The sequence below is a fragment of the Mustelus asterias genome, chromosome 8 (assembly GCF_964213995.1).
Source record: "Mustelus asterias chromosome 8, sMusAst1.hap1.1, whole genome shotgun sequence".
NCBI classification, from domain to species: domain Eukaryota; kingdom Metazoa; phylum Chordata; class Chondrichthyes; order Carcharhiniformes; family Triakidae; genus Mustelus; species Mustelus asterias.
In genome coordinates this window covers 91,828,095-91,854,321 of record NC_135808.1, presented here as the reverse complement: position 1 = coordinate 91,854,321, position 26,227 = coordinate 91,828,095, and the positions used below count along the sequence as shown (strand labels likewise).

The 26,227-nt window shown below is 44.0% G+C and overlaps 1 protein-coding gene, 1 long non-coding RNA gene and 1 other non-coding gene across 3 annotated transcripts; 1 reads left to right on the top strand and 2 right to left on the bottom strand.

Annotated features, from left to right (window-relative positions):
• Window positions 1–10,673: 10,673 nt before the first annotated feature.
• On the bottom strand, window positions 10,674–17,961 carry LOC144497928 (uncharacterized). Its single transcript, XR_013498576.1, has 4 exons — window positions 17,886–17,961; window positions 15,407–15,548; window positions 12,868–12,941; window positions 10,674–11,523 (listed from the first exon to the last, which is right to left on the bottom strand). It is a non-coding gene; the product is annotated as an uncharacterized LOC144497928 (long non-coding RNA).
• A 226-nt stretch (window positions 17,962–18,187) lies between these two features.
• On the top strand, window positions 18,188–20,096 carry jun (Jun proto-oncogene, AP-1 transcription factor subunit). Its single transcript, XM_078218490.1, has one exon. It carries the CDS (start codon window positions 18,496–18,498, stop codon window positions 19,459–19,461), a length of 966 nt encoding a protein of 321 aa, XP_078074616.1. The 5' UTR covers window positions 18,188–18,495; the 3' UTR covers window positions 19,462–20,096.
• Window positions 20,097–24,541: 4,445 nt separating this feature from the next.
• Window positions 24,542–24,739, bottom strand: LOC144498019 (U2 spliceosomal RNA). The gene has a single exon (XR_013498606.1). It is a non-coding gene; the product is annotated as a U2 spliceosomal RNA (small nuclear RNA).
• Between the last annotated feature and the right edge of the window lie 1,488 nt (window positions 24,740–26,227).

Below are 26,227 nucleotides of genomic sequence, written 5' to 3'. Positions count from 1 at the left end.
GCCCCCTCAGAAACCCATGTTGAAGTCAGATCATCTCTCATTCTTCTTAACTCCAATGAGTATAGGCTAACTTTCTCAACCTTCCTTCTTATGACAACACCTTCATCCAAGGAATATGCCAGGAACCTTCCTTGAATTGCTTTCAATGCATGTATATTCCTACTTAGGTAGTGACCAAAATTTAAAACTGTATGCAGTGCAGACATCCCTACTTTTATGCTCCATCTCCCTTCCAATAAAGGCCAACATTTTGTTTGTCTTCCTAATAACTTGTATCTGCACACTAACCTTTTGTAACTCATGTTCAAGGATACCTAGATTCCCTGCACTGTAACATTCCAATTAACTAATATTCTGGTTTTCTATTCTTCTGGCCAAAGTGGATAACCTCACATTTGTCCACATCATGTTACATATGTCAATCTTTTGCCCACTTACTTAACCTATCGCCCTTTGCAGATGCTTTGTAAGTGACTTATCTTTATATCTTCAGTAAATTTGGCTATTATAATATTAGTCCCTCCACGTCACCAATATAGATTGTAAATAGTTGATCTGTGACAATCTAAGAGGGGATTCTCCCAACCCGCTATGCTGTTCTTGCAGCACAGCATACCAGGAGACATCAGCGGAGGCCTTATCTCCCAGCCAAAGATTTTCGGAGTAATCAGCTCCATGCCAGAAATTGGCACAGAGCTTATTACAATATGGTAATCTGGATTTCCATTTCATTAGCGGCCCAAGACTGAAGTCTCCAGGCCCACTAGCGTCTCCCCCGGTGCCAGGAGTGGTTCATTCCAGCGGGGTTTACAACTGCTCCCCACTAATGGGGAACAGGTGGCCGACCCTGCTGAAGTGAAGAGAGTCCAATGAGGCCCCCTCCAGGTGGTTGCGATAAGGCACTGCCTAAGGGGGCACCTTGGGACTGCCCAGTGGCCATTGGGCAGTGCCACGGGAGGGGGGGTCAGAGGGGGCTGGGCCTATTGGGGGGGGGGCGATTGGTGGGGGTAGGAGTCCCACTGCCACCCTGCATTTGGGACCATGGACAGAAGGGGAGATAGCAATTGGGGCTGGCCATCCAAGTGGGGGGTCGAGACTGCCAGGTGGGGGTGTCGGGGCTGCCGGTGGGGGGAGTTTGGAGATTGGGGCTGGCCGGGTGGGGGAGGATGGGTCAGGGAGATCAGGGCTGGTCCAGGGATCTCCCGGAGGCCAACGATCGAGGGGTAGGGTGTCAGAAGGCCAGCAATCAGGGGGTTGCGGGCTGGTCAGCAATCGGGCTGGCCAGCGGTCACAAGGCCAGCAATGCAGGGCCACTGCACATGCGCCGATCTCTGCTCTGACAGATTGGCGGCACGATGGCACAGTGGTTAGCATTGCCTCCCAGCGCCAGGGATCCGGGTTCAATACCCAGCTTGGGTCACTGTCTGTGCGGAGTCTGCACGTTCTCCTCATGTCTGCGTAGGTTTCCTCCGAGTGCTCCGGTTTCCTCCCACAGTCTGAAAGATGTGCTGGTTAGATGCATTGGCTATGCTAAATTCTTCCTCAGTGTACCCGAACAGGTGCTGGAGTGTGGCAACCAGGGGATTTTCACAGTAACTTTACTGCATTGTTAATGTAAGCTTGTTTGTGACACTAATAAATAAACTTATGTACATGCGCAATGGCCTGCTCAGAGCTATGCTGCCAGTCTCTCAGGTGGGAATAGCTGTGATGCACAGAGTGTGGGAGAATCAATCTGAAAATCACACTAGAAAAAATTTAACGAGAGTTATTCCCTTTTTCACGCAAATTGGGGACTTAGAACTTTCTTGGGAGAATCCTGGCCTACAAGTTTGTCAACTTTAAAATGATCCATTTATCTTCACTCTCCATTTCCTGTTAGTTTGCCAATCCTCTATCCATGATAATACATCAGCACCATTACTGTGAGCTCTTAGTTTGTGCAGTTACATTGTTATGCTGCTCTCCATCTCCTGGCAGGAGATATAATTGGTAGGGGCAATGAATAACTTTAAATTTAATTTATATGCGTGTGTTAGGAAAGGTGGAACAAGTTTTTCAGTGCCAGGAAGTCTGGAGACCCTATTTGTATATATGCATTTTATTGAGGTTTTACAACCCTAGAAATGAACAGATGGGTTTTAAAGGGGTTAATGGCTTAGTGGATTTAAGAAAAAAGTGGAAAATAACAGTGCTGCTGCTTAACTACAGGAGTCCAGGCGCCTGCAGGGTCACATTGAAAAACAGAGGGGTGGATTAGTCAGTATGTGTATGCCAGAGAGTGGAGGCAGGAGTTCTAAACTCTTCAGTAAGAAATGCTGCAAAACTGCTGGGGAACTCATGCGCTTGCTCTGAAATTGAAGTAATAGTGAGCTTAGATTGTGTTTCTGGGTGACTCAAGGAGGGTTATCAGCTGGGGGAAAAAATCAAGTGAACGCTCAGAAATCCACCGGAAGAAAACCATTTGCAATGGAGCCAGCCCAAGCCAGAAACCTTGGAGTTGAGAAAGTGGTAAATCTTCACTGTGGTTTTGTGTCTGTACGTGTTTGCTGGGATAAAGGGAATACTGTGAGTTTCAATCATTTTCTGGTGCTTGTAGCAAATCTTTCCACCCTTTGACTAATTTAATATAGTTATTTTTTCCTTGTTTGATCTTTTTTTCTTTGTATTGAAAGTACACTGGCAGGTGCTTGTGAATATGTTCAGTAACTGACCTCCAGTGTTATTAAAAAGAAACAAAGTTAGGATCTATCAAGCCAAGTTTCAATCTGGGATCTGACTTGTCCAGTAATAATATCAGATGGGATGGTAACAAACTTGGGGCTTTTTGGTGTTAAAAATCCTGAATTTAATGAATTTAAGTGTGATCTGTAAATCCTTAAAGAAATTAGTACATTGGGTTACTGGGCATTGGAACAGGATTTGCTGTGAAGTATATTACACAGGTTGGAACTCAAAAATGGCTTTGACTATTGCTAAAGTTTTTCTGGGAATAGAAGATGTAACGAAGTATATGAAATCCATGACTAAAGCTAAACTGACCGAGTTAGCAGATAAACTGAAGGTAGAAATAGAAGCAGGATTTTGAAAGAATTACATGAGTAATTACCTAGTTTTTAGACTTAAAAAGAGAGAAACCTGACATTAGTATCACAGCTGGAAATAGCAAAACTTCAGTTTCAAATGAAACAAAGTTGAAGTTTATTTTATTAGTCACAAGTAAGGATTACATTTATTTTATTGAAGTTTATTTTATTAGTCACAAGTAAGGATTACATTAGCGCTGCAATGAAGTTACCGTGAAATTCCCCTAGTCGCCACACTCCGGCGCCTGTTTGGGTCAATCCACCTAACCAGCTAACCTAAACAGCTCGAGATAGAAGGAACTAGAGAAAAGCAGAAGCTTGAACTTGAAAAGGAAAAGGAACTGAAGAAGCTTGAATTGGAGGAAAAAGAGAAAGAAAGAGAAATGAGAAAAAAACATGAAATAGAAAGAAAGGGGAAAGAAAGAGCAAAAGAAATGAAAATATGGAGGATTAAGCTTGAGTTTCAAGAGGGAAAGAAATCAGACACAAGACTTGGCTACAGAAAAGCTTAGAATAAAGTAAGAATGGGGAGATAGTTCAGAGGATGATTCTGATTGCGCTGAGGAATTGGATTTAATTAAAAATCATTGTTTAGTGCTTAACTTTAAAGGGGATGGAATTGAAATATATTTCAACTCATTTAAAAAATAGCTGTGAAGTTGAAGTAGCCAAAAAATGTTTGGACCTTAATGTTACCTCTAATGATAGAGGGATAGAGGGAAAGTTGGCAGATTGGATAGGTAACTGGCTATCTGATCGAAGACAGGGTGGTGGTGGATGGAAAATTTTCAGACTGGAGGCAGGTTGCTAGTGGAGTGCCACAGGGATCAGTGCTTGGTCCTCTGCTCTTTGTGATTTTTATTAATGACTTAGAGGAGGGGGCTGCAGGGTGGATCAGTAAATTTGCTGATGACACCAAGATTGGTGGAGTAGTGGATGAGGTGGAGGGCTGTTGTAGGCTGCAAAGAGACATAGATAGGATGCAAAGCTGGGCTGAAAAATGGCAAATGGAGTTTAACCCTGATAGATGTGAAGTGATTCATTTTGGTAGGACTAATTTAAATGTGGATTACAGGGTCAAAGGTAGGGTTCTGAAGACTGTGGAGGAACAGAGAGATCTTGGGGTCCATATCCACAGATCTCTAAAGGTTGCCACTCAAGTGGATAGAGCTGTGAAGAAGGCCTATAGTGTGTTAGCTTTTATTAACAGGGGGTTGGAGTTTAAGAGCCGTGGGGTTATGCTGCAACTGTACAGGACCTTGGTGAGACCACATTTGGAATATTGTGTGCAGTTCTGGTCACCTCACTATAAGAAGGATGTGGAAGCGCTGGAAAGAGTGCAGAGGAGATTTAGAACATAGAACATAGAACATAGAACATTACAGCGCAGAACAGGCCCTTCGGCCCACGATGTTGCACCGACCAGTTAAGAAAAAAAAAAACTGTGACCCTCCAACCTAAACCAATTTCTTTTCGTCCATGAACCTATCTACGGATCTCTTAAACGCCCCCAAACTAGGCGCATTTACTACTGATGCTGGCAGGGCATTCCAATCCCTCACCACCCTCTGGGTAAAGAACCTACCCCTGACATCGGTTCTATAACTACCCCCCCTCAATTTAAAGCCATGCCCCCTCGTGCTGGATTTCTCCATCAGAGGAAAAAGGCTATCACTATCCACCCTATCTAAACCTCTAATCATCTTATATGTTTCAATAAGATCCCCTCTTAGCCGCCGCCTTTCCAGCGAAAACAATCCCAAATCCCTCAGCCTCTCCTCATAGGATCTCCCCTCCATACCAGGCAACATCCTGGTAAACCTCCTCTGCACCCTCTCCAAAGCCTCCACATCCTTCCTGTAATGTGGGGACCAGAACTGCACACAGTACTCCAAGTGCGGCCGCACCAGAGTTGTGTACAGTTGCAACATAACGCTACGACTCCTAAATTTAATCCCCCTACCAATAAACGCCAAGACACCATATGCCTTCTTAACAACCTTATCTACTTGATTCCCAACTTTCAGGGATCTATGCACACATACACCTAGATCCCTCTGCTCCTCCACACTATTCAAAGTCCTCCCGTTAGCCCTATACTCAACACATCTGTTATTCCTACCAAAGTGAATTACCTCACACTTCTCCGCATTAAACTCCATCCGCCACCTCTCGGCCCAACTTTGCAACCTGTCTAAGTCTTCCTGCAAACTACGACACCCTTCCTCACTGTCTACCACACCACCGACTTTGGTGTCATCAGCAAATTTGCTAATCCACCCAACTATACCCTCATCCAGATCATTAATAAATATTACAAACAGCAGTGGCCCCAAAACAGATCCCTGAGGTACACCACTTGTAACCGCACTCCATGATGAATATTTACTATCAACCACCACCCTCTGTTTCCTATCCGCTAGCCAATTCCTGATCCAATTTCCTAGATCACCCCCAATCCCATACATCTGCATTTTCTGCAGAAGCCTACCATGGTGAACCTTATCAAACGCCTTACTAAAATCCATATATACCACGTCCACTGCCTTGCCCCCATCCACCTCCTTGGTCACTTTCTCAAAAAACTCAATAAGGTTAGTAAGGCACGACCTACCTGCCACAAAACCATGCTGACTATCACCTATCAATTCATTACTCTCCAAATAACTATAAATCCTATCCCTTATAATTTTTTCCAACATCTTGCCGACAACAGAAGTGAGACTCACCGGTCTATAATTCCCGGGGAAGTCTCTGTTCCCCTTCTTAAACAATGGGACAACATTCGCTAACCTCCAATCTTCTGGTACTATACCAGAGGCCAACGACGACCTGAAGATCAGAGCCAGAGGCTCTGCAATCACTTCTCTTGCCTCCCAGAGAATCCTTGGATAAATCCCATCCGGACCAGGGGATTTATCTATTTTCAGACCCTCCAGAATATCCTGCACATCCTACTTATCAACTGTAATACTGTCTATTCTACTCCCTTGCAACCCAGTGATGCTGCCTGGTTTGGAGGGTAGGTCTTATGAGGAAAGGTTGAGGGAGCTAGGGCTGTTCTCTCTGGAGCGGAGGAGGCTGAGGGGAGACTTAATAGAGGTTTATAAAATGATGAAGGGGATAGATAGAGTGAACGTTCAAAGACTATTCCCTCGGGTGGATGGAGCTATTACAAGGGGGCATAACTATAGGGTTCATGGTGGGAGATACAGGAAGGATATCAGAGGTAGGTTCTTTACGCAGAGAGTGGTTGGGGTGTGGAATGGACTGCCTGCAGTGATAGTGGAGTCAGACACTTTAGGAACATTTAAGCGGTTATTGGATAGGCACATGGAGCACACCAGGATGATAGGGAGTGGGATAGCTTGATCTTCGTTTCAGATAAAGCTCGGCACAACATCGTGGGCCGAAGGGCCTGTTCTGTGCTGTACTGTTCTATGTTCTATGTTACGCAGCATCCTGATGGATGCAGCTATGAATGTGTACACTATTCTGTCAGAAGAGAAGTCTGCAGACCATGATGCGGTTAAAGGGGCAATACTCCAAGCTTATGAGCTTGTCCCTGAAGCTAATCAATTAGTTTAGAACCGTTACAAAGAAACCTAATCATACATTTGTAGAATCTGCAAGAGAAAAAGAAACACTGTGGGATCAGTGGTTTCAATCACCGAAATTAGAGAAATTTTTTTAGAATGTGAGGGAATCATGATTTTGGTTGAATTCGAAAAGAGTATTCCAATAATCATTAAAACTTATTTAGATGAATCGGGTATCAAAGATCCAAGAGGCGGCAGTCTTGGCAGATACCTATGATATTTCACACACACAGTTCTAGGGAATGTCAAATTGATAAAGGAAATGGGGCTAGAACGTAACAGCAATGTAAAGAAAATAACGTTCTTCCATTGTAATAAGACTGGTCATACTAAAGCTAATAGCTGCAAATTAAATGGGGACCTATTACAATAATAGGACAGCTTAAGGAATCCTCAGAAAAGGTTGTAGCAGGAAAGGAAATGTGCATTAAAACTGAAACAATGGCACAGGTGTTCCCTCAGAACCTACTAGGAAGTGGATATGGTTCAGGATAGTCAAGGGGGTCCTTCTTTGATTATTGCTGAAGAGAGTCAGGCTACTGAGGTTCTGGATGTTTATCTGGAAGGGAGATGTGTTCCCTTTCTCCTCCAACAAAATATGTGTAAGTTTTAGGGCAAATCCTCCATGATTAAAGAACCCGGGGATAAGGAGAATGGACAATTTGTTATGATGGCCGGCTGGCTGTCAGGACCTTTACAGCCACATGAATATGCAAGAGGCTGGGAATAACAAGAAGGTCGAGGCAGGGATGATCTAATCAACAGGAAACAAAGGAGAAACCATGGCCAGCAGACGAGGAGTAAATAGCCCAGCAGCAAGACAATGAGAACAGAGATCAGTCCATCCACGGACAACATTAAGACCCATCTCGCTGATGGGATACCAATCAGGCTGATTCAGAAAACATTTAAAAGACATTAAAATATCGATTAAGGGCGCCCCGACCGTTCGGGCCCTTTGTTCCAGTCGATCGAAACTACCAGTGATCAGAAACTGTTTTATGTGAGAGAATCACCGGTGAGGTTTTGAAAAGGGACAAGCAAGCTCTGGCTCACTCTCTCTCTCTCTCTCTCGCTCCCGATGTGTGCTCTCTTAGCTTTTCGCCTCTTCCTTCTGGCACTTAGCTCTTCAGCTCTCGCACCACGTGTACCCACTCCTGCCCACCAGCTGGACTCGCATCGAGACAAGTAAAGTCGCTCTCAAAGTTGTAAGTACCTCCGCCGGCTGAAGTTCCCGATATAAGGTAGAGGACGAGGGTTGAAAGGGGGTGGTGTTTAGTGAAGTTAAGTGTGATAAGACTGTGTAAAAGTAAGAATCTACGTTGTGCCGATAGTGTTTCCTCCCATAGAAAATAGTTTAAAGTATAAGCTTTATTATTGTATGGTGTGGTGTTGGGAAGGTTGATTTGCTGTTTGAATAAATTATTGTAACTTTGAAACCCGTTTGGAGTTTGTCTTGCTTTTCTGTTCTCTCATCCGTGTACTCTGGCGGGGTCACAATTTCAAGAGCTCTCACCGTAAATCCGGAGTCTAGAACCAAGGGTGATCTGAGTGCCTCGAAAACGCTCACTCGGGGGAAACGACTGGTCAGGGATAAACAGTGCAGTTTCCCTCTTACTCTCTCTCGTGGAAACTACCTGAGTGAGGTGGTTACAGGGTGGCCGTTTGCTCCATCAACGAGAATCACCCAGGCGTTGGTGGTGGTCAGGATACCTGGTGTGGAATAAGGCCCAGGTCACTGGTTAGGTATAAACAGTGAGCCTGGCCCAGCACTCTCTCCGGCGGAAACTGCCCAGTGCGGCGTTCCTCGGCTTTGAAGTTTCAGAGCCCGCTGGAAAGAGACCCCACAGGTACTGCTGCACACCGATACCAGCCTGTGAGTGGAGTAAAAGAAACAGACCCGCTACATATGTAAACAAAATATGGAAACGTTTAACGATTTTGTTTATGAGAGGTATTTCATTTTTCTAATCAAGGAGGGAAACTAATAAAAATATTGAGGTATACTGGAGCAAGTGAATTACAGATGCTGACTGATTATACAATTGGTCTTCCAGAGGGGCTAACAAAGAAAAAAATAATAATTGGAGGTATACACAGAGAGTATAAACTGGTTCCATTATATAGAGTTGGATTCAAGAATGATTTAGCGAGTGGAGAGGTTGCAGTTGGAGTAGTAGCATCAAATCCCTATAGAACTGATTTTTATATTGGGAAATGATTTGGCTGGCTCAGAAATATTAGCCTAACCAAGGGTAATGAAACAACTAGCGGAAGTGAAAGAGACTGAGATGCAACAGGGGGAACATCTGGATTGTTTCCTTGTTGTGTCATGACTAGAACCCTGGCCGGTAAAAGTAGACAGGAAGATGATAAAGTTATACAAGAGAGAAATGAAGTAGAAATTCAGTTATCTGACACTATTTTTAAAAACTTAAGTTAAAGAGGAGTACTATAATCCAGGTCAGAAACTCCAAAATGTTTTATGAAGTCAGACTAGACCATACGTTTTGCACTTTGAACTTTAAGTAAGTATAAGATGTTTCACTCCAGGTATGATTCAAATGACCCACTAGGGAGCTTTTATCAAACGAAGTTTATTTAAGAATACAGTTAACATATAAGACAATTAGCAATAACGTTTACCAATTACAAATAAAACAACCATGATATTGTGTACATCTTAACAACTACAAATACTGTTCCAGTGTAAACAATCCCCTACAAACACACACTCCATCCTAGGTTTAGCACAGGAAATAAGTATGGTCATGTGATATTACATTTTGCAACTTTCCAACCCCTACTGTGGATTACTCCTTTGGCTGTTGAGTTGAAAATGCTGAGGCCTTCCAGTCCTGGAACTTCTAGCTTACTTCTAGAGACTCTGACAAACCTGTTAGAGTTCTTTGAAGAGATAACAAATAGGTTAGACCAAGGAGAGCCAATGGATGTTATCTATCTTGACTTCCAAAAGGCCTTTGACAAGGTGCCTCACGGGAGACTGCTGAGTAAAATAAGGGCCCATGGTATTCGAGGCAAGGTACTAACATGGATTGACGATTGGCTGTCAGACAGAAGGCAGAGAGTTGGGATAAAAGGTTCTTTCTCAGAATGGCAACCGGTGACAAGTGGTGTCCCGCAGGGTTCAGTGTTGGGGCCACAGCTGTTCTCTTTATATATTAACGATCTAGATGACGGGACTGGGGGCATTCTGGCCAAGTTTGCCGATGATACAAAGATAGGTGGAGGGGCAGGTAGTATTGAGGAGGTGGGGAGGCTGCAGAAAGATTTAGACAGTTTAGGAGAGTGGTCCAAGAAGTGGCTGATGAAATTCAACGTGGGCAAGTGCGAGGTCTTGCACTTTGGAAAAAAGAATAGAGGCATGGACTATTTTCTAAACGGTGACAAAATTCATAATGCTAAAGTGCAAAGGGACTTGGGAGTCCTAGTCCAGGATTCTCTAAAGGTAAACTTGCAGGTTGAGTCCGTAATTAAGAAAGCAAATGTAATGTTGTCATTTATCTCAAGAGGCTTGGAATACAAAAGCAGGGATGTACTTCTGAGGCTTTATAAAGCACTGGTTAGGCCCCATTTGGAGTACTGTGAGCAATTTTGGGCCCCACACCTCAGGAAGGACATACTGGCACTGGAGCGGGTCCAGCGGAGATTCACACGGATGATCCCAGGAATGGTAGGCCTGACATACGATGAACGTCTGAGGATCGTGGGATTATATTCATTGGAGTTTAGGAGGTTGAGGGGAGATCTAATAGAAACTTACAAGATAATGAACGGCTTAGATAGGATGGACGTAGGGAAGTTGTTTCCATTAGCAGGGGAGACTAGGACGAGGGGGCACAGCCTTAGAATAAAACGGAGTCACTTTAGAACAGAGATGAGGAGAAATTTCTTCAGCCAGAGAGTGGTGGGTCTGTGGAATTCATTGCCACAGAGGGCTGTGGAGGCCGAGACGTTGGTTTATTTCAGACCAGAGGACAATCAACATGTGTCACATTAATATTCTAGGCGATATTACGAAAGAGAAGATAGTCCGGAGAGGAGTGTGTTTGCAGAGTTAAAAGTAGTGAGCGAAAACACAACAACCAATTTGAGCACAACTTCCCCAAACAGCAATGTGATCACAACCAGTTAGTGTATTTATTGTGATGCTGTTGGAGGATATTGGTCAGGGCCAGGAATAACTCTCCTGCTGTTCTTCAAAATAGTGTCATGGGATTTTTCATATTCAATCCAACAGGCAGGCGGGGCCGCGGTTTAATATTCCATCCAAAGGATGGCACGTCCAACAGTGCAGCTCTCCACTCTCTCTGTATTGCACTGAGTGCCAACCTTGATTTTTGTATTCAGCAGTGTAAAGGACTAAAAAGGGGGAAAGAATTCTATAATATGGACAAACAAATTGATTGGTTATGTTTTGTACAGTCCAACAAGGAAGGAAATAGTGCTCCATTTGGTTCCATGGAATGAAGTGGGACAAATTTCTACTTCTATATATCAAAATTAATTTACAAAATAAATTTATTTTAACAGTCTGAGGCATCTACAAAAATAAAGTTGCCACTATCAAAGACAAAAGCAGCTCATCGCTAAATGCATGCATTTATAATGAAATTTTCTTCATCTTATCACAAATGTTTTAAAGCATTTATTTCAGCCAGTGCTGCCAAATCCCAACAGCAGAAGAATGCCTGGTCTAGGTGACTTTAATACAGGCACCATCTCAGCTTGTAGAAAGTGAACATCACGACTATGCACAAAAGAACATCTCCATAGGGTCTGCAGCTCCAACAATCGAAAATGTAAGGTAAGAAAGTCTGAGGGAGGGAGGAATACAAATCACACAAGAAACTGATGTTCACATCATTTTAAATTTAAAATGACACATTAACACTGCAGCAAGCTTTCGTGTACTAAAACTAGAAAATAACCTGCCTATTTTTGGTCCAAATGTTTGTGAAACAGGACTTCACTGGGAAAGAATTAAAGTTGCTAAACATAGAACACCTAAAAGCTGTGTCTCAGCAGATGCAGTTTAAAACATGCAATAAAGCAAAGAGATCTGAGGTCCTAAAGATCCTGGCCGAACATTTGGAACACACTACAGAATCAGAACAGGTCCAAGAAGCAGCAAAATCTGAACCGATCAGGTTGCCTTAACCAAAATTAATCTAGAAGAGCGGAAGTTGAAGTTTGAAAGGGAAAACGTGCCAGCTCCTAAAACTGGAGATGGAATTGCAGGCACAAAAAGATAGAGAATTGAATCAGATTTTAATAACTAGAGGAAACTTAACTTTACCTCACAGTAATCCAAACTTCCTTAGCCCAGAGTCAAATTTTGATGTGCTAAAGCTCTCCGGATTTGTCCCAAAATTTGAAGAGGAAGATGTGAGAGCTCTTGGTAAGCTGGCAATTCAGTTACACAGGCTACCAGAATTGTGGACATTTCTGATACAGTACAGGGCAACTGGTAGGAAAAGTTTGTGAGGTTTACTCAATATTGTCTGCTGAAATGTCTGCAGCGCCTGTTAGCCCCTCTAATAGAACTGCCCTATGGCAGAATCTGACAAAATTCCCAACAGCTACCAGAGTTTTGTCCTTCAGGAAACAGTGCCCTCATACCCCTCCAAGGAAAAAAGCAAGTTCATTGTACCATTCAACAATACAGGGACCACTCAATTACCAGCGAACAAAGGCTGCAATTCTCAGTGCCTATGAACCAGCACCAGAGGCATATTGCCAGAAACTCTGTAACTCCAATTTTAAAAAATCAACAATTGGGAATTCAAGACTAAAACAAATAGCTTTTGACCGGTGGGTCTGTGCTTTAAGAAGTGTTAGGAGGGGTTAAAGGAACTGGTGATGTTAGAGGAGTTTAAAAACTGCTTCCTCCACAGCCTCAAAACTCACAGAGATAAAGGGTTTCTACAGTCAGATCTGCAGCAATGATGGCTGATGATTCTGACCTCACCCATAGCTCTGGGGATTCAGGCAGACCCTTCCTAAATCACTGCCAGAAATTTGTAAAAGTTAAGGGGGAATCTGATCAGAAGTGAAAGAGAGTAAAAGTTCTTTCCAAACTCAAAACGGGGAACACAGCAAGCCAAATTGACACACACAGGCCCATGTGTTGCACAGCAATAAAATAAGACACTCCAGACCTGAATGCTAGAAGTTCAAGGGAAGCCTGTGGGTCTTCTCGAACTCCACAAGATTAGTTCCATGGAGCATGTCCCTGTAAGTGACGCAACAGTTCAGGGAGAGGCATTTATGGCAGAAATTAGCCCCTCTAATAGTACTGTCCTATGTGTGGCAGAACTTGACAAAATTTCCAACAGCTACCAGAGTTTTGTCCTTCAGGAAACAGTGCCCTCATACCCCTCCAAGGAAAAAAGCAAGTCCATTATACCACTCAACGATACAGGGACCACTCAAACCCTGATGTTGTGAAAAGACCTGACCTCCCCACACTGTCTGCACATTCACCCCTCCATCACACCCACCCCCCCCCCCACAAAAATAGCTATCCTATCCAAAGGACAACTGCCTAGAGTTGATGCTCAGTGACATACACAGCAGAAGACGCCAATGAATGGGGACATGTGATTATTGGAGGGAGAGCAGGAAAAGCTACTGACAACTTCAAATATTAACTAAAGATCATGGACAAGAAGAAAGATCTATGGCCTGGCAGAACTGGATGGATGAGTGGAAATCAAGGAAACACAAGTGGATCTAGTAGTGACACTTGCGCTGTAAAACAATTACATACAGATGATAGAATTTCTAATTGTCAAGGATGAGATCCCATAGTCATTGTTCAGATAGTCCTGACCTTAGCCTCCAGGAAAGCCAGGTGCTAACTAAGTTGCAGGTAAGTTCTGCTACATCAAGTCCACACATAGAATGACCTGATGTCTGGTCCAGTCATGTAGGAATTGTCCGGAGGTGACGGTGGCAGGGCTAGATTTCCTGCATGGCAATGATTTGGCTGGCAGTTAGGTGGTAGTATTCCTGAAGCAACAAAAGGGAAACCAAACAGCTACAGGAGGAAGTTCCAGCTATTTCACTTATTGCATAGTGACCCAGACCAAGCCAGACAAACAGGTTTGAACAAGGAGCCAGCACGCCCGCTGGATGAGCTGGAGGTCTGGCTATCTGAGGCCTTCCTTTAAAGCCTACCTGAAGGGCAGGGTACTCAGCCAAACTTGAGCACAGCAGGCAAATTCCAAATTGAAGTACATGACATTAACTGCTCTGAGGCAAAGGTCACCCAGGTCTAAGTGCTGTTACATATGAGAGGGGCAGTCATACAGAGTTGGAGCCCTCCTTCCCTCCCCCCCCCATACAACACCGACAAAGAGTAGATGGTGCTCTCCCAGACAGTAGTACTCACAGGATACGCTCCCTACAGTTTGCCAGCATAACCACCAGGGTTCAAGCTGGGAATTCTCCAGTCCTGCCTCCCCATCTGACTCCACCTGGCTGCCCTTAGTTATTTCTAGCCTCTGACACTCACTGGTTGACTAGGCTCTTGGCTGTGGTGTTTCTTTTGCATTCTAAGGTAGAATAACTGATGGTTTTTCCTCCTGTCATGTTTGTGGCTCAAGTAGTTTTTAATGGAATTATTTAATCCATGACTCCAATTTATAATATTTGGCGTCATGTTTACCATCTCAGCTGCAAATAAAATCTCAAAATAAATTATTTTTGATGACAGCTTCAATTCTTTTAGGTCAAGGGCAGAATGTTAGAATGTTTAACATGGGCTGAGTTTACACTCAAGAAAAATTGTATGTGCTTTAAATACATTTTTCATTCATTGTTAAGGATATTCATCAATACTATAAAGGGTTGAATTTTACACAGGTGACGAGCCCAAAGTTGCATTTTAATGGTTCCAGACACTTGAGTGGCTGCCTCTGGAGCTGCCATTCTCTATTAAGGGCAGCTACCCGCCACCAGGAGCTGCTGGCCAATGAGGACTGGCAGCTCAGCAAACCACTGGGAGCAATGGCTGACGCCAGCGATGCATCTGAGGCAAGAGAGTACAATGATGGATCAGCACCCTCACAGCCAGGTAAGTGGGGCCTGAGGTAATGGGCTAATTAGGGAGGCATGGGTGAGGTGGGGCTGGTGAACGCAGGTGGTACCATTGCCGCAGGAGCAACGAGTATCACTGGGTGGTTCCACGTGGAGGCGGCACGGTGGCACAGTGGTTAGCACTGCTGCCTCACAGTGCCAGGGACGTGGGTTCAATTCCCAGCTTGGGTCACTGTCTGTGTGGGGTTTGCACATTCTCCCCGTGTCTGCGTGGGTTTCCACCGGGTGCTCCAGTTTCCTCCAGTCTGAAAGACATGCTGGTTAGGTGCATTGACCCGAACTGCCGCCGGAGTGTGGTGACTGGGGGAATTTCACAGTAACTTCATTGCAGTGTGGTGACTAGGGGAATTTCACAGTAACTTCATTGCAGTGTTACTTGTGACTAATAAATAAACTTTACTTTAACTTCACACTGTGCACCAAAGAATACCTAAAGGTGGACAGCCCTGCTCCAACCCCTCCCCCCAAAGTCCCCTGGGAGGCTGATAGGTATCAAGTGTGGTCTCTTAACTCAGCAGTAGGACCCACCCTTGTGCTGCTGGTAGAATGTCACTAATGTGGCTCAACTGGCCTCTGAGTAGGAGAATTGTCCACTACCTTGAATGATGGCAGGAAGGCAACAGGCAGACCAACCACCACCTTCTCACACCATTTCATGGGCACCCCTCCATTCCCAGCTGGTCTGCAGATGGTTGATAAAATCAAGCCCAAAGTTTCTGCTATAAAGGGTTTCTTAGAGCTGTTAAATAACATACAACTATTTAACATTTATAATAGTTTCATATTTTAAACAGCAGTGCAATAACATTGATAGTGGGGAACTTGATGAGGAGAACTTTTCCCCTTAATAGAGGGCCCAATAACCAGGGGGCATAGATTTAGTTAAGGGTTAGGAGGTTTATAGATGATGGTGAGAAAAACATTTTCACCTAGTGGATAGTGGGAATCTGGAACTCATTGTCTGAAAGGGTGCTAGAGGCAGGAACCTTCACAACATTTAAGAAGTACTTAGATGAGCACTTGAAATGCCATAGCATACAAGGCTATGGGCCAAGTGCTGGAAAATTGGATTAGGATAGGTGCTTAATGACCGATGCCAAAGGGCCTCTTTCTGTGCTGTAATACTCTATGACTCTATAAAAGATGACCATTAACAACCTTTCAAAAATCAATAAATGTGGGACAAAACATTAAAAATTGTCTTGAAATTTGTCTTCTTGTATGTAAATACTGGCATCAATTGATCAAGTATTGGAAATTTGTTTTAAATTATGTTACAAATATAATCTAAACCCAACAGTCCCCTGGAAACTGGATTTATTATAACCAAATTTAAATCAGGGGCATGTTAAGTAGTATATTACGACATCCATTCTTTGAGATGTACTTGTAATCTACAGTTTTTAAAAATATTACTGTAGTTACTGTAATACATAACAGTTCTAAAAATTTGAACTCTAGCCAGGGAAAACCAATGACAGATTAGAGAATCTGCAAATCTATAAAATGTATTAGGTTCCTTGTTTGAAACTTGGTCTGTACTGGGCCACTTGATCTATACCAGAGCAACAGATTCACTACGATAGGCCTCATCATGTCTGGACTTATCACCCAATGCTCTCCTGTTTGCTAAAAGTGCAAATGCGTAAGCATCCAGTGAAGATAGGTTTAGACATGAACGCAATGCCTTATAGCAAAATTGCTTACTGCCCCTGTGGACCATATCAAGTTTCCATGGTGAAGGCGTCACATCAATGCAAGTTGCAACTACATATTGCAACTACTCACAGATAGAAAGATTAAAAGTTAAATTGCGGGCGATTATCATATAATTGAGATGTATTTCGATCTTAACTGCACAAGCAGTCCTTATAATATGCTGCACAGGAATATCCCCACTGTAAAATGCGAATTACTAATCTAAAATCAAGTCACTTTCTGAAATACACAAGCTGGTTTGAGATCACTGCACATGAATCGCGAACTTTCAACACATCAGAGGAAAGGCAGTTTTTAAATCCGTCGCACTTTTGCTCTGAAACACTTCAGTACGGAGCAGACAGCCTGTTGTCTTATTCCTCCTGGATCTGAGGGCTCAAGTTTCACTGGTTGGGTGGGTTATTTAGCGACGTGGGTTGTTGCTGAAAGATAGGTGCACAGTCTCGGCACGAGAGAAAAAAAAACTCCCCTATAGACAAACCCAAGATTATAATTGAAAAGTTCTTCCCCTCCCCTCCCTCAACAAACTCAAAGTTTCAGAAAACCCGCACGAAACACGATTGTTTCAGGACAGGCTCTTGCAACAAGCACTTTGCTACATTAACATGCATCTGGTGAACTCAAGGACAGAGCCTTCCCAGAGCGTTAGCTATCGATAACCACTGCATTTTCCTGAAAGAGAAATCAATGTGCTGATCATAGGAATTGCAGCCACTCCACACAGCAGGGCGCAGCCCGGCCTGTTTCTGGCCGTTTCATCATCTCCTTAAAGGTGGGGGGGCAAGGGTTTTTTAAATGGCATTTGCAAGAAGTGGACAGTGGCTAGTGCGGTCCACCGCCCCTTCCCCAACAGAGGGGGGGGGGGGGGGGTGACAGCGTTCTGTTACAGCGCGATACGGCAAGAAGCCCGGCACCAACAGCGCGCCACCCGATCCATTTCACAAGCGCAGACGGTCAACTGCAGGTCAACCGAACTTTGACCGGAGACCCCGCCCCCACACTGCCATTGGCGGGGGGAGGAGGCTCACCTCCGGCGCGTTGTCATTGGTCAACCCGGCCGTCCATCAGGGGACACGTCACAATACACCCGCCGTCGCGCCCCGCCCCCTGACGGTTTGCCTTCGAATGCTGGCTGCTTTCAAAAACACCCTCCACTGCCCCGCCCCCCGGGGGGGCCTTCCCATTGACCCAGCGGCAGCTCCCCTACTGGCCAACCTATCCATCTATCAATCAATAAACACCACCCCTCAGACCCGCCGCCGCCGCCAAATCAGTATGGCACTAAATAAATACGATGAAGGGGATGAGGTGTTAGGGGATAGGATTTTAAAAAAGGAGCAGAATTATTGCGGATTACGTTAATTGCCCTGCCAGCAGAAGCCCCCAACACGTCGCTCCAACAACAACAACAACTTCCCGCCACTCCGCTGACGTCCCACCTAAGTGGATCTTCAAAATAAAGACGTCATCCCAAGATGCCCCGCTCCAGCATTACCTCAGCCCGTCATGCAGCGCGATGGTTAGAATCTTCTGGGGCGTTGTCATGGTGATGGGAGCCGACATGCAAATTGTAGAACGCCCGTACGTAATGAGCAGCCAATGGGAGGCGGCCCAGATGACCTCATGGCTATTTCGGGGGGTATGAGCAGTTGCAGATAAGCTTGGGACTCACGCTGCTAAGCGCTCAGAGCCGAGTGTGAAACAAGCCGGAGCAACTTGGTAGTTTGCACACTTTTTTATTGGGAGCTTTCTTACTGTAAAACAGGAGATTTTGGACTTGGGGGGGAAAGAAACAAAATATCCACCGATTTCCAGAAGTGTTTTTATTGTTTTCTTGAAGTTGTGAGTTACCTTGTAGCCTTATCCGAACTCTTTGAAGAACTCTGCTACATTTGCTATTTTGAAACACTTTTGTATCCAGAGTTTTTCTTTCCTCACCCCCCCCCCCCCCGATCCATCGGTATTCTATGTCTACGAAGATGGAACAGCCATTCTACCACGACGATGCACTCAACGCCGCTTTTGCACAGCCCGAGAATAGTGGTTATGGATACAGCCCGAAAATGTTGAAACAGAATATGACCCTCAACCTGTCCGATCCAGCCAGCAACTTGAAACCCCATCTGAGGAACAAGAACAGCGAGGGGATCTTAACGTCGCCGGACGTGGGACTTCTCAAACTCGCATCACCTGAACTTGAACGGCTGATAATTCAGTCCAGCAACGGGCTGATCACCACCACCCCGACGCCGACCCAGTTCCTGTGCCCCAGGAATGTCACGGACGAGCAGGAGGGTTTCGCCGAAGGCTTCGTCAAAGCTCTCGAAGAACTTCACAAACAGAATATCCTGCCCAGCGTGACATGTTCAACTCCGTCTGTGAACACGGCGATCGCGGTCTCCGCCTCCCTGCCCAGTGCCAGTACTGTTTACAATTCCAATTTGCACCAGGAGCCTCCCGTCTACGCCAACCTCAACAATTTTAACCCCAACACCATCGCCGCAGCGCAGCCGGGCTACAACGCCGGCAGCATGAACTATGCAGCAGCGCCCCAGCACCACCCGATGACCAGCCACCAGATGCCCGTGCAGCACCCCAGACTCCAGGCCCTGAAGGAAGAGCCCCAGACGGTGCCCGAGATGCCGGGGGAGACCCCGCCGCTCTCCCCCATTGACATGGAGTCCCAGGAGCGCATCAAGGCGGAGAGGAAGCGAATGAGAAACCGCATCGCCGCCTCAAAGTGCCGGAAAAGGAAACTGGAGAGGATCGCCCGGCTGGAGGATAAAGTGAAGACCTTAAAGGCGCAGAACTCTGAGCTGGCGTCCACGGCCAACCTGCTGCGGGAACAGGTTGCCCAGCTGAAGCAGAAAGTTATGAATCACGTAAACAGCGGCTGCCAACTCATGCTAACACAGCAGCTGCAAACGTTTTGATCCAAGGGACTTGGAAGGGGAGAACTATTGGTGAAACAAATGCAGAGGAGAGAGGACTGAATTAAATAGATCAAGACAGCAGAAAAGTCCTGATTGCGCCCTGAGCGCGCATGTACGGAGGAAAACGTGGAGGACTGTGCTTGATGTTTCAAAAAAAACAGTATCACTGAAATGCTGTTTGCGGGAAAAAAAAACATACGAGTCATTGTTTTACTTTGACCAAGTCTTGCATGGACCGAAACAGTTCGAGATCATCCAGTATTACAGAATTAAAAACTGCGATAGAGTAGATCGCTTCTGTTGTAGTATAACGTGGGGGAGGGCGTGGGAGGGAGTTAAGGGAGGTTAAAGCTTTGAGGTCGTTTTGCCTTGGAAAAATTGTACAGACTATGTTTTGTTTCATGAAAAAAAATTCTGTCAACAAAACATAACCGCTTCAAGCGATAGCCTTTGTAAGTTATTTTTATGTTGCTTATTGGGATAAAACCCAATATATTCTTGTAAATAAGAGATTTGGAGGACTCTAAGTTTACCATTTGTAATAAAATATATAATTTTTTATGTTGGTTTCTGAGAACTTCTGGAAAAAGTTCAATTATATTTAAGAATGTATGAATAAAGTATTGGAAAAGATGTTTATTTTGTACTCTATTCTTTTCTTGGCATATAGTGTTCACAGTATTATTGCCGCACTCTTTAATCTGAATATTGAAAGTACATACGGTGGTAGGGATGTACAGAACTGTCCTTTGTGGTCAAGTTTCTCTTTCTGTACTATACTCGAGACAGGACAAATGCACGTGTCTATTATAAACTTGCTATGTGGAACATTCAGAATGAAAGCATACTCTAACAAAGTTCATAACAACTCAGGCGTTTCAGTTTCACCTTTTTATTTTTCAAAGGGTCTAAACGTACAGTATGACTTGATACCAAATTCTTACTGTCAATATGTTTTTACTGATAAACTCCAAGAAACTATTACTTTTAATTTCGAGTGCTGCTACTAATCATATTACTTATAAATTTTTGAGGTGTTAATAAATGGGTCAATTCAGAAACCCAAATGAGACGCCTATTACTATGAACTGAAGAACTGCTTCATATATTAAGAATTACGTATAAATCAGATTTCAATGGCATGAAGTTTGAAGAACTCATATATTTGGAGAAAATACCTTTTTAAAGTACCATTTAACTAGATGCTTTCCCTTCCTGGAGAATTATAATCTGTGTTCATAATCATTTTGCTTATCAGTTGCTGTTTTCGACTGTTGCAATCCATCCTAACTGAACGTTTAGATTAAGCACTATCCTATGTAAGAGTCACACTTTAACGGGGAGGGAGTGATTAATTAAGAATTATAATTTTGAGCTCTAAATGGTTACACTAAACACGGTGCCATACTTCACAATTATAATCCTCAGTGAAGGCTGAAAGGTCACATCAAGTACCCTGTTGGAGAATTGTAAGCTTTATTGAGGGTTGTAATGGATACCCGTACTTTCACAACTATGTTAAGTTATATAACTTAAGGTGGCTTATTTTAAAATGCAGAGAATTCTCAGTGATTCATAACTTATTCGCAAAACCTATATTTTCTGTAAATGAGTTATATTTTCAGCTGATTGTCTTAATTCGCGCAGCCAAAAGTCCGAGTAGTCCTTAGTGCGTGATATTTAAGTAAAAAATAGGGGAAAAAGGAGCTAATTGAAATGCGAAATTTCATTGGAAAACTGCTGTGAAATAAGGTTCATTAGTCGTTACTGACACGATTTTTAAAAAATTGTATTGTAAATCACGGTTTAGATCTCTGAACTGTTATTACCATTCAATTTGTAACACGTTACCATTACCTTGTACAAAATTGACAGGTCATAGAATCATTAGTGTAGAAGGAGGCTATTCGGCCCATCGAGTCTGCACCAACCACAATCCCACCCAGGCCCTACCCCGCAACCGCACGTATTTACCCTGCTAGTCCTCCTGACACTAAGGGGCAAATTAACATGGTCAATCCACCTAACCCGCACATCTTTGGATGCAAGAGGTAAAAAGTTTGACTCTAAAATCGTAGAACTATATTAATCTGTACAACAACTCGCATTATAAAGCGTAGGTAAAGTAATAAACGTCCCACAGGAGGATTATACCATATTTGTTTAGAAATAATGGAACAGATATAATTAACTTCATACATTAAACAGTAGTTGATTCTTGACTGCTGAGAAGCAGCAGTTTTTTTTTTGGGGGGGGGGGTCTTTTTTGAGATAATAGATACAATTGTATTCAACAGCTCACACCGACAAGAACTTACAGAATGCCAAAGCTAAAGTTCTAAGAATCTAAGCTCTCAAAAATAAATTATATAAACGATTGAAATACTTGATCAGGATTGAGTATAACTGCTCCGATTTCTTAGCCAATACAAAGATGTTCCTCTAAATTGGCGAAGTTATTTTCCAGATATCCACCTATAAATTTCAGGTTAATTTCACGATTGTGAGGACGGCCAATCGGGTTTCTGTGATGCGCACGAAAACTTGGTTGTAAAGCAGATCTCCCCCACCTAGTTTGTGATGAGTTTACTCTGAAAATCTCAAACTTACTGGCGACATGCAACTGTTAAAAGTGCAAAAAGTGAGTGAAGTAGCGAAATAAAAAAGATGCTGAAAATATAGCAGTGTTTCTTTATTTTAAGAAATCAGCAAAGCGGAAGAAAAAGGCCGGGAAAACACGTTGCACTTTCGAGGCACTTATTCCCTTGTAAGGTCTTTGCGCGCTCGTAAACTTGCGTCTTTTGCAGCCACGCGGACCTTGTGTGCCCGGGACGTGCTGACGTGGGCGCCTGGCCTGGGAACCCCGCCCGGGAACGTGGGCGTTCTGTTACCAAATATGGAAAACGCGGTGACCTCAGCGTCTGAGCTGGCGGAAGGGTGATGTCACAATGGGAGTGGGGCGGTGGAGCCGAAGTAACAGCTTGGGCGGGGTTTGACGGGCCGGACCGCCTCCTCGCGCGTTCGGCTCTGATTGACAGCTCGGCGGGGCGGAGAGGGTGTCAGCTGGGCGGGGTTTGACGAGAAGGATAGCCCCTCCCCCGCGCGCTGTGCTCTCTGATTGACAGCTCGGGGAAGGGGGTGGCGTCAGCTGGGCCGGGTTTGACGGGATGGGTGTACGCCCGCCCCACCCCGCGAGCTGTGCTCTGATTGACAGCTCGGGGAAGGGAGTGGTGTCAGCTGGGCAGGGTTTGACAGGAAGGACCGCCCCCGTGCGCTGTGCTCTGATTGACAGCTCCTGGCCAACCTGGCTGCCAGGAAGCAACAGGCAAAACAGCACACCTGCACGGGGCGGGGAGGGCAGAGCCAGGTGAAGCAAAAGCCGCACCTGGTGCAACCTTCATCCACCTAATTCCACTCAAATGCCGACCACGCCAATGCTTTTTTTTAGCAGATTTTAAACATTTGTGCCAAGAGACCTCGTTGTCACCTTTGAAAGGACACTGACTAAAATGTCACCAGAAAAACATTTAAATAGTACCGTGTACAATCTTACCAACAGTGGTGCTGACAATGCCCCAATGTGTTGCATCTTTATTAGGTTGAGTTTTCAGCCCGAAAAGAACAATCAATAGCCGAAATATAGCATTGAATTAGTTTAAGTTTAATGCAAATCGAGTATATTATGAAGACTGCAATTTCTACTTAGACTCTGCTATGTTTAAAGTTTTACCCTAAACTGTGTCGCTTTTTTAAAATGCAAAGTTCGCATCACAATTTACCTATTTACGACCGATGATGGTAAAATTTTGTTACGGTAATAAAATAATCTCGTTTGCATTGAAAACAAATCAGATAGGTTCCGAAGCACGCATTCTGTTCTTACAGGGCGAATAATGTGTGCGAGCAAAACTATTGACCGAACCATTTAAAATGTGTACATTATAACATGAACCGCCAATGCTGCTTTCATTTCACTTTAATATTCATTGCGCTTTTTGCTAAACGTAGTTCCTGTTCACTCAGGGTGGCCTTAGCATTTCAGGACATCTTTCACTCTCATGTGATAAACAAGGTGGCTGTGGTATTCCCCTTGGAATGGAGATGAATTAACAGCTGTATCACTTGCTTCTCAATTCTTATCTCACTCACTACTTTCAGAATAGAGGAAAATTATTGCTTTTTCATTGAAATATTTGCAGTAGTGTCAATAATTATGTTTTATCTAAAAATTAAGTTGAACATTTCAATACAGTAACTAATATTTAACTAGCTAATAATTACAATGAAATCCTTTTTGAATCATATAAAAATATTTCCCTAATTAAATAAAAACAATATCGTTGCCACTATCAAATTGTGCATTTTCAACAGCCCATGTTCAACACAGAGATATGTAAAATAACAAAAGTAAGTGTCTTCTTTAAAGTAATCATCCCTACAGAGGCAAAATGAGCAAAAGTAGAAGCACTGCAGGAAGCATATTCAGAGAAACAGGGTGTATTGAGGCTTTAAAAGATGCACAGAGAAATAAGTTAAAGAGGTCCAGAAATAGGCCCAAACACACTTAAAGTTATCATAGGATCATAGAATCCCTACAGTGCAGAAGGAGGTCATTTGGTCAATCGAATCAGCACCAACCACAATCCCACCCAGGCTCTATTCCCGCAACCCCTCATATTTACCCTGCTATCCCCCTGACACTCGGGTTAATTTAGCATAGCCAATCAACCTAACCTGCACATCTTTGGATTGTGGGAGGAAACTGAAGCACCCGGAGGAAACCCACGCAGATGCAGGGAGAATGTGCAAACTCCACATAGACTGACCCAAGGCCGAAATTGAACCGGGTCCTGCCACTGTGAGGCAGCAGTGCTAACCACTGTGCCACCATGCTGCCCATTGTGTCACCGTGCCACCCGTTTTATAAAGTATTCATAGAATCCCTACAGTGCCAAAGGAGGCCATTTAAAAGAAATATATTTATCCAATTCAATCCAATCAAGTTCAATTCAGAGTCTCAACAAGTGAGACATTCCCGATCCAAGCAGACAAGACAGGGCTCTCACCTCCTATCTTCGGCTTGATCTACATGATCCAAGCTGATTGGAGTAGACATTGCACCTCCTCCAAGGCTTGATCTCATTTGCATCTAGCCAAAAGGCCGAGATGCCGCTTTTAAAAATTGCTTCAAATGAAGCTACAGTGTAACCTAATGACTTCAACCAAGTACAGCATGTCGATACTACACTTGATCTTAGCCAAAAGGCCGAGAAGTGATCCATCAAGTCTGCACCGAGGACCCGTTCCTTTAACCCCACATATTTACCCCAGCTAATCCCCCTGACACCAGGGTCAACCTAGCATGGCCAATCAACCCAACCCGCACATCTTTGGACTGCATCCACCATGGTGCAGTGGAGAGGATGGAAATGGCAGAAGGCCAAATTGAGAGGACTAAAGAGGACAGTCCGGTACATAAGGCTGGAAGAAGTTACAGAGGCAGAGTGGGATGAGACTGGAGAGATTTGTATAACAAAAGGATGACGATTTTGAAGTGGGGGAGGAGGGTGAACTAATGGAGATTGTTGAGGCTAGAGTGATGGGAAAGTGACAGTGAGAAATTTAGACACGTCCTTTAATAGACTGGCCATTGTTGTCCCTTCTTGCTCCACCTTTCCTCCCGTTGGTAATTAAATACTGCTTTTAAGTTTATTCTTGTGAGTCATTTTGCATTTGGAAGATGCAATGGCAGGAGCCCTAAATTTGAGGCTCCTAAACATCTCAGACATACCTATAAATGAATAAAGCACTGTGCCCAAGGCTTCCTTTGAAGTGGACCATACTGCATTTCAATATCAAACTCAACTCATCTTCAAATAATGAAGGGTTGCATTTTATGGGCGCTGTGGGGGTTGGGGATAAGTGGTTGTCTCCCCACCCATCCACAAAGGAAAATTGGCTGGAAGCCAAAACACTCCATGTAAACCCATCCTGAAACCATAACACACTATAGGTGGGCTAAATTGTCTAACAGTGGGATTTCCACTCATCATTGGGAAGGAAGTCCCAACTAGTAGTACGGCAGTGCCAAGAGCTCAGCAGTGGATACTGCTTGGTTCTCAAACCAGTTCAAGAAGAATCATAAAATATTTATAGTGCAGGAGGAGACCATTCAACCCATCAAGTTTGCACTGGCTCACTGAAAGAACATTTTATCTAATCCCACTCTCCTGCCTTATCCCCATAACCTTGCACATTATTTATTTTCAGATAGCAATCTCATTCCGTTTGTGATTACTTCAATCAAACCTGTCTCCACCACCTTCTGAATGGAAGGGCCTCTGGAAATCTGGTAAACACATCCATAATAGTCAATAGATATTGATTCCCACTTTTTGTTTTAGGGAGGGGTCCGACGCAATCGATTAAGATCCTTGTAAATGGTTCCTCAAATGCTGGAATGGGTATTAAGAGTGCTGGTTTTATCACCGCTTGAGGTTTCCCTATCACTTGACATGGCTGGCAAAATGTAACCACATCTTTATGCAGTCCAGGCCATGTTTTTGTATTTTAGCTTGAGTGTTTCTTATTCCCAAATGACTCCCTACTGGTACCTCATGTGCTACTCACAACACCTCCATTCTATACCCTACCGGCAATACCATTTGATGAACTTCTGCCCACTTTTCATCCGTCTGAATATGTAAAGGTCTCCATTTCCTTATTAAGACATCATTTTTAAGGTAATAACATTCTGGCATACACT

Bases quoted from the DNA above. Each gene is read 5' to 3' on its own strand.
- jun (XM_078218490.1), top strand. From the start codon at position 18,496: ATGTCTACGAAGATGGAACAGCCATTCTACCACGACGATGCACTCAAC.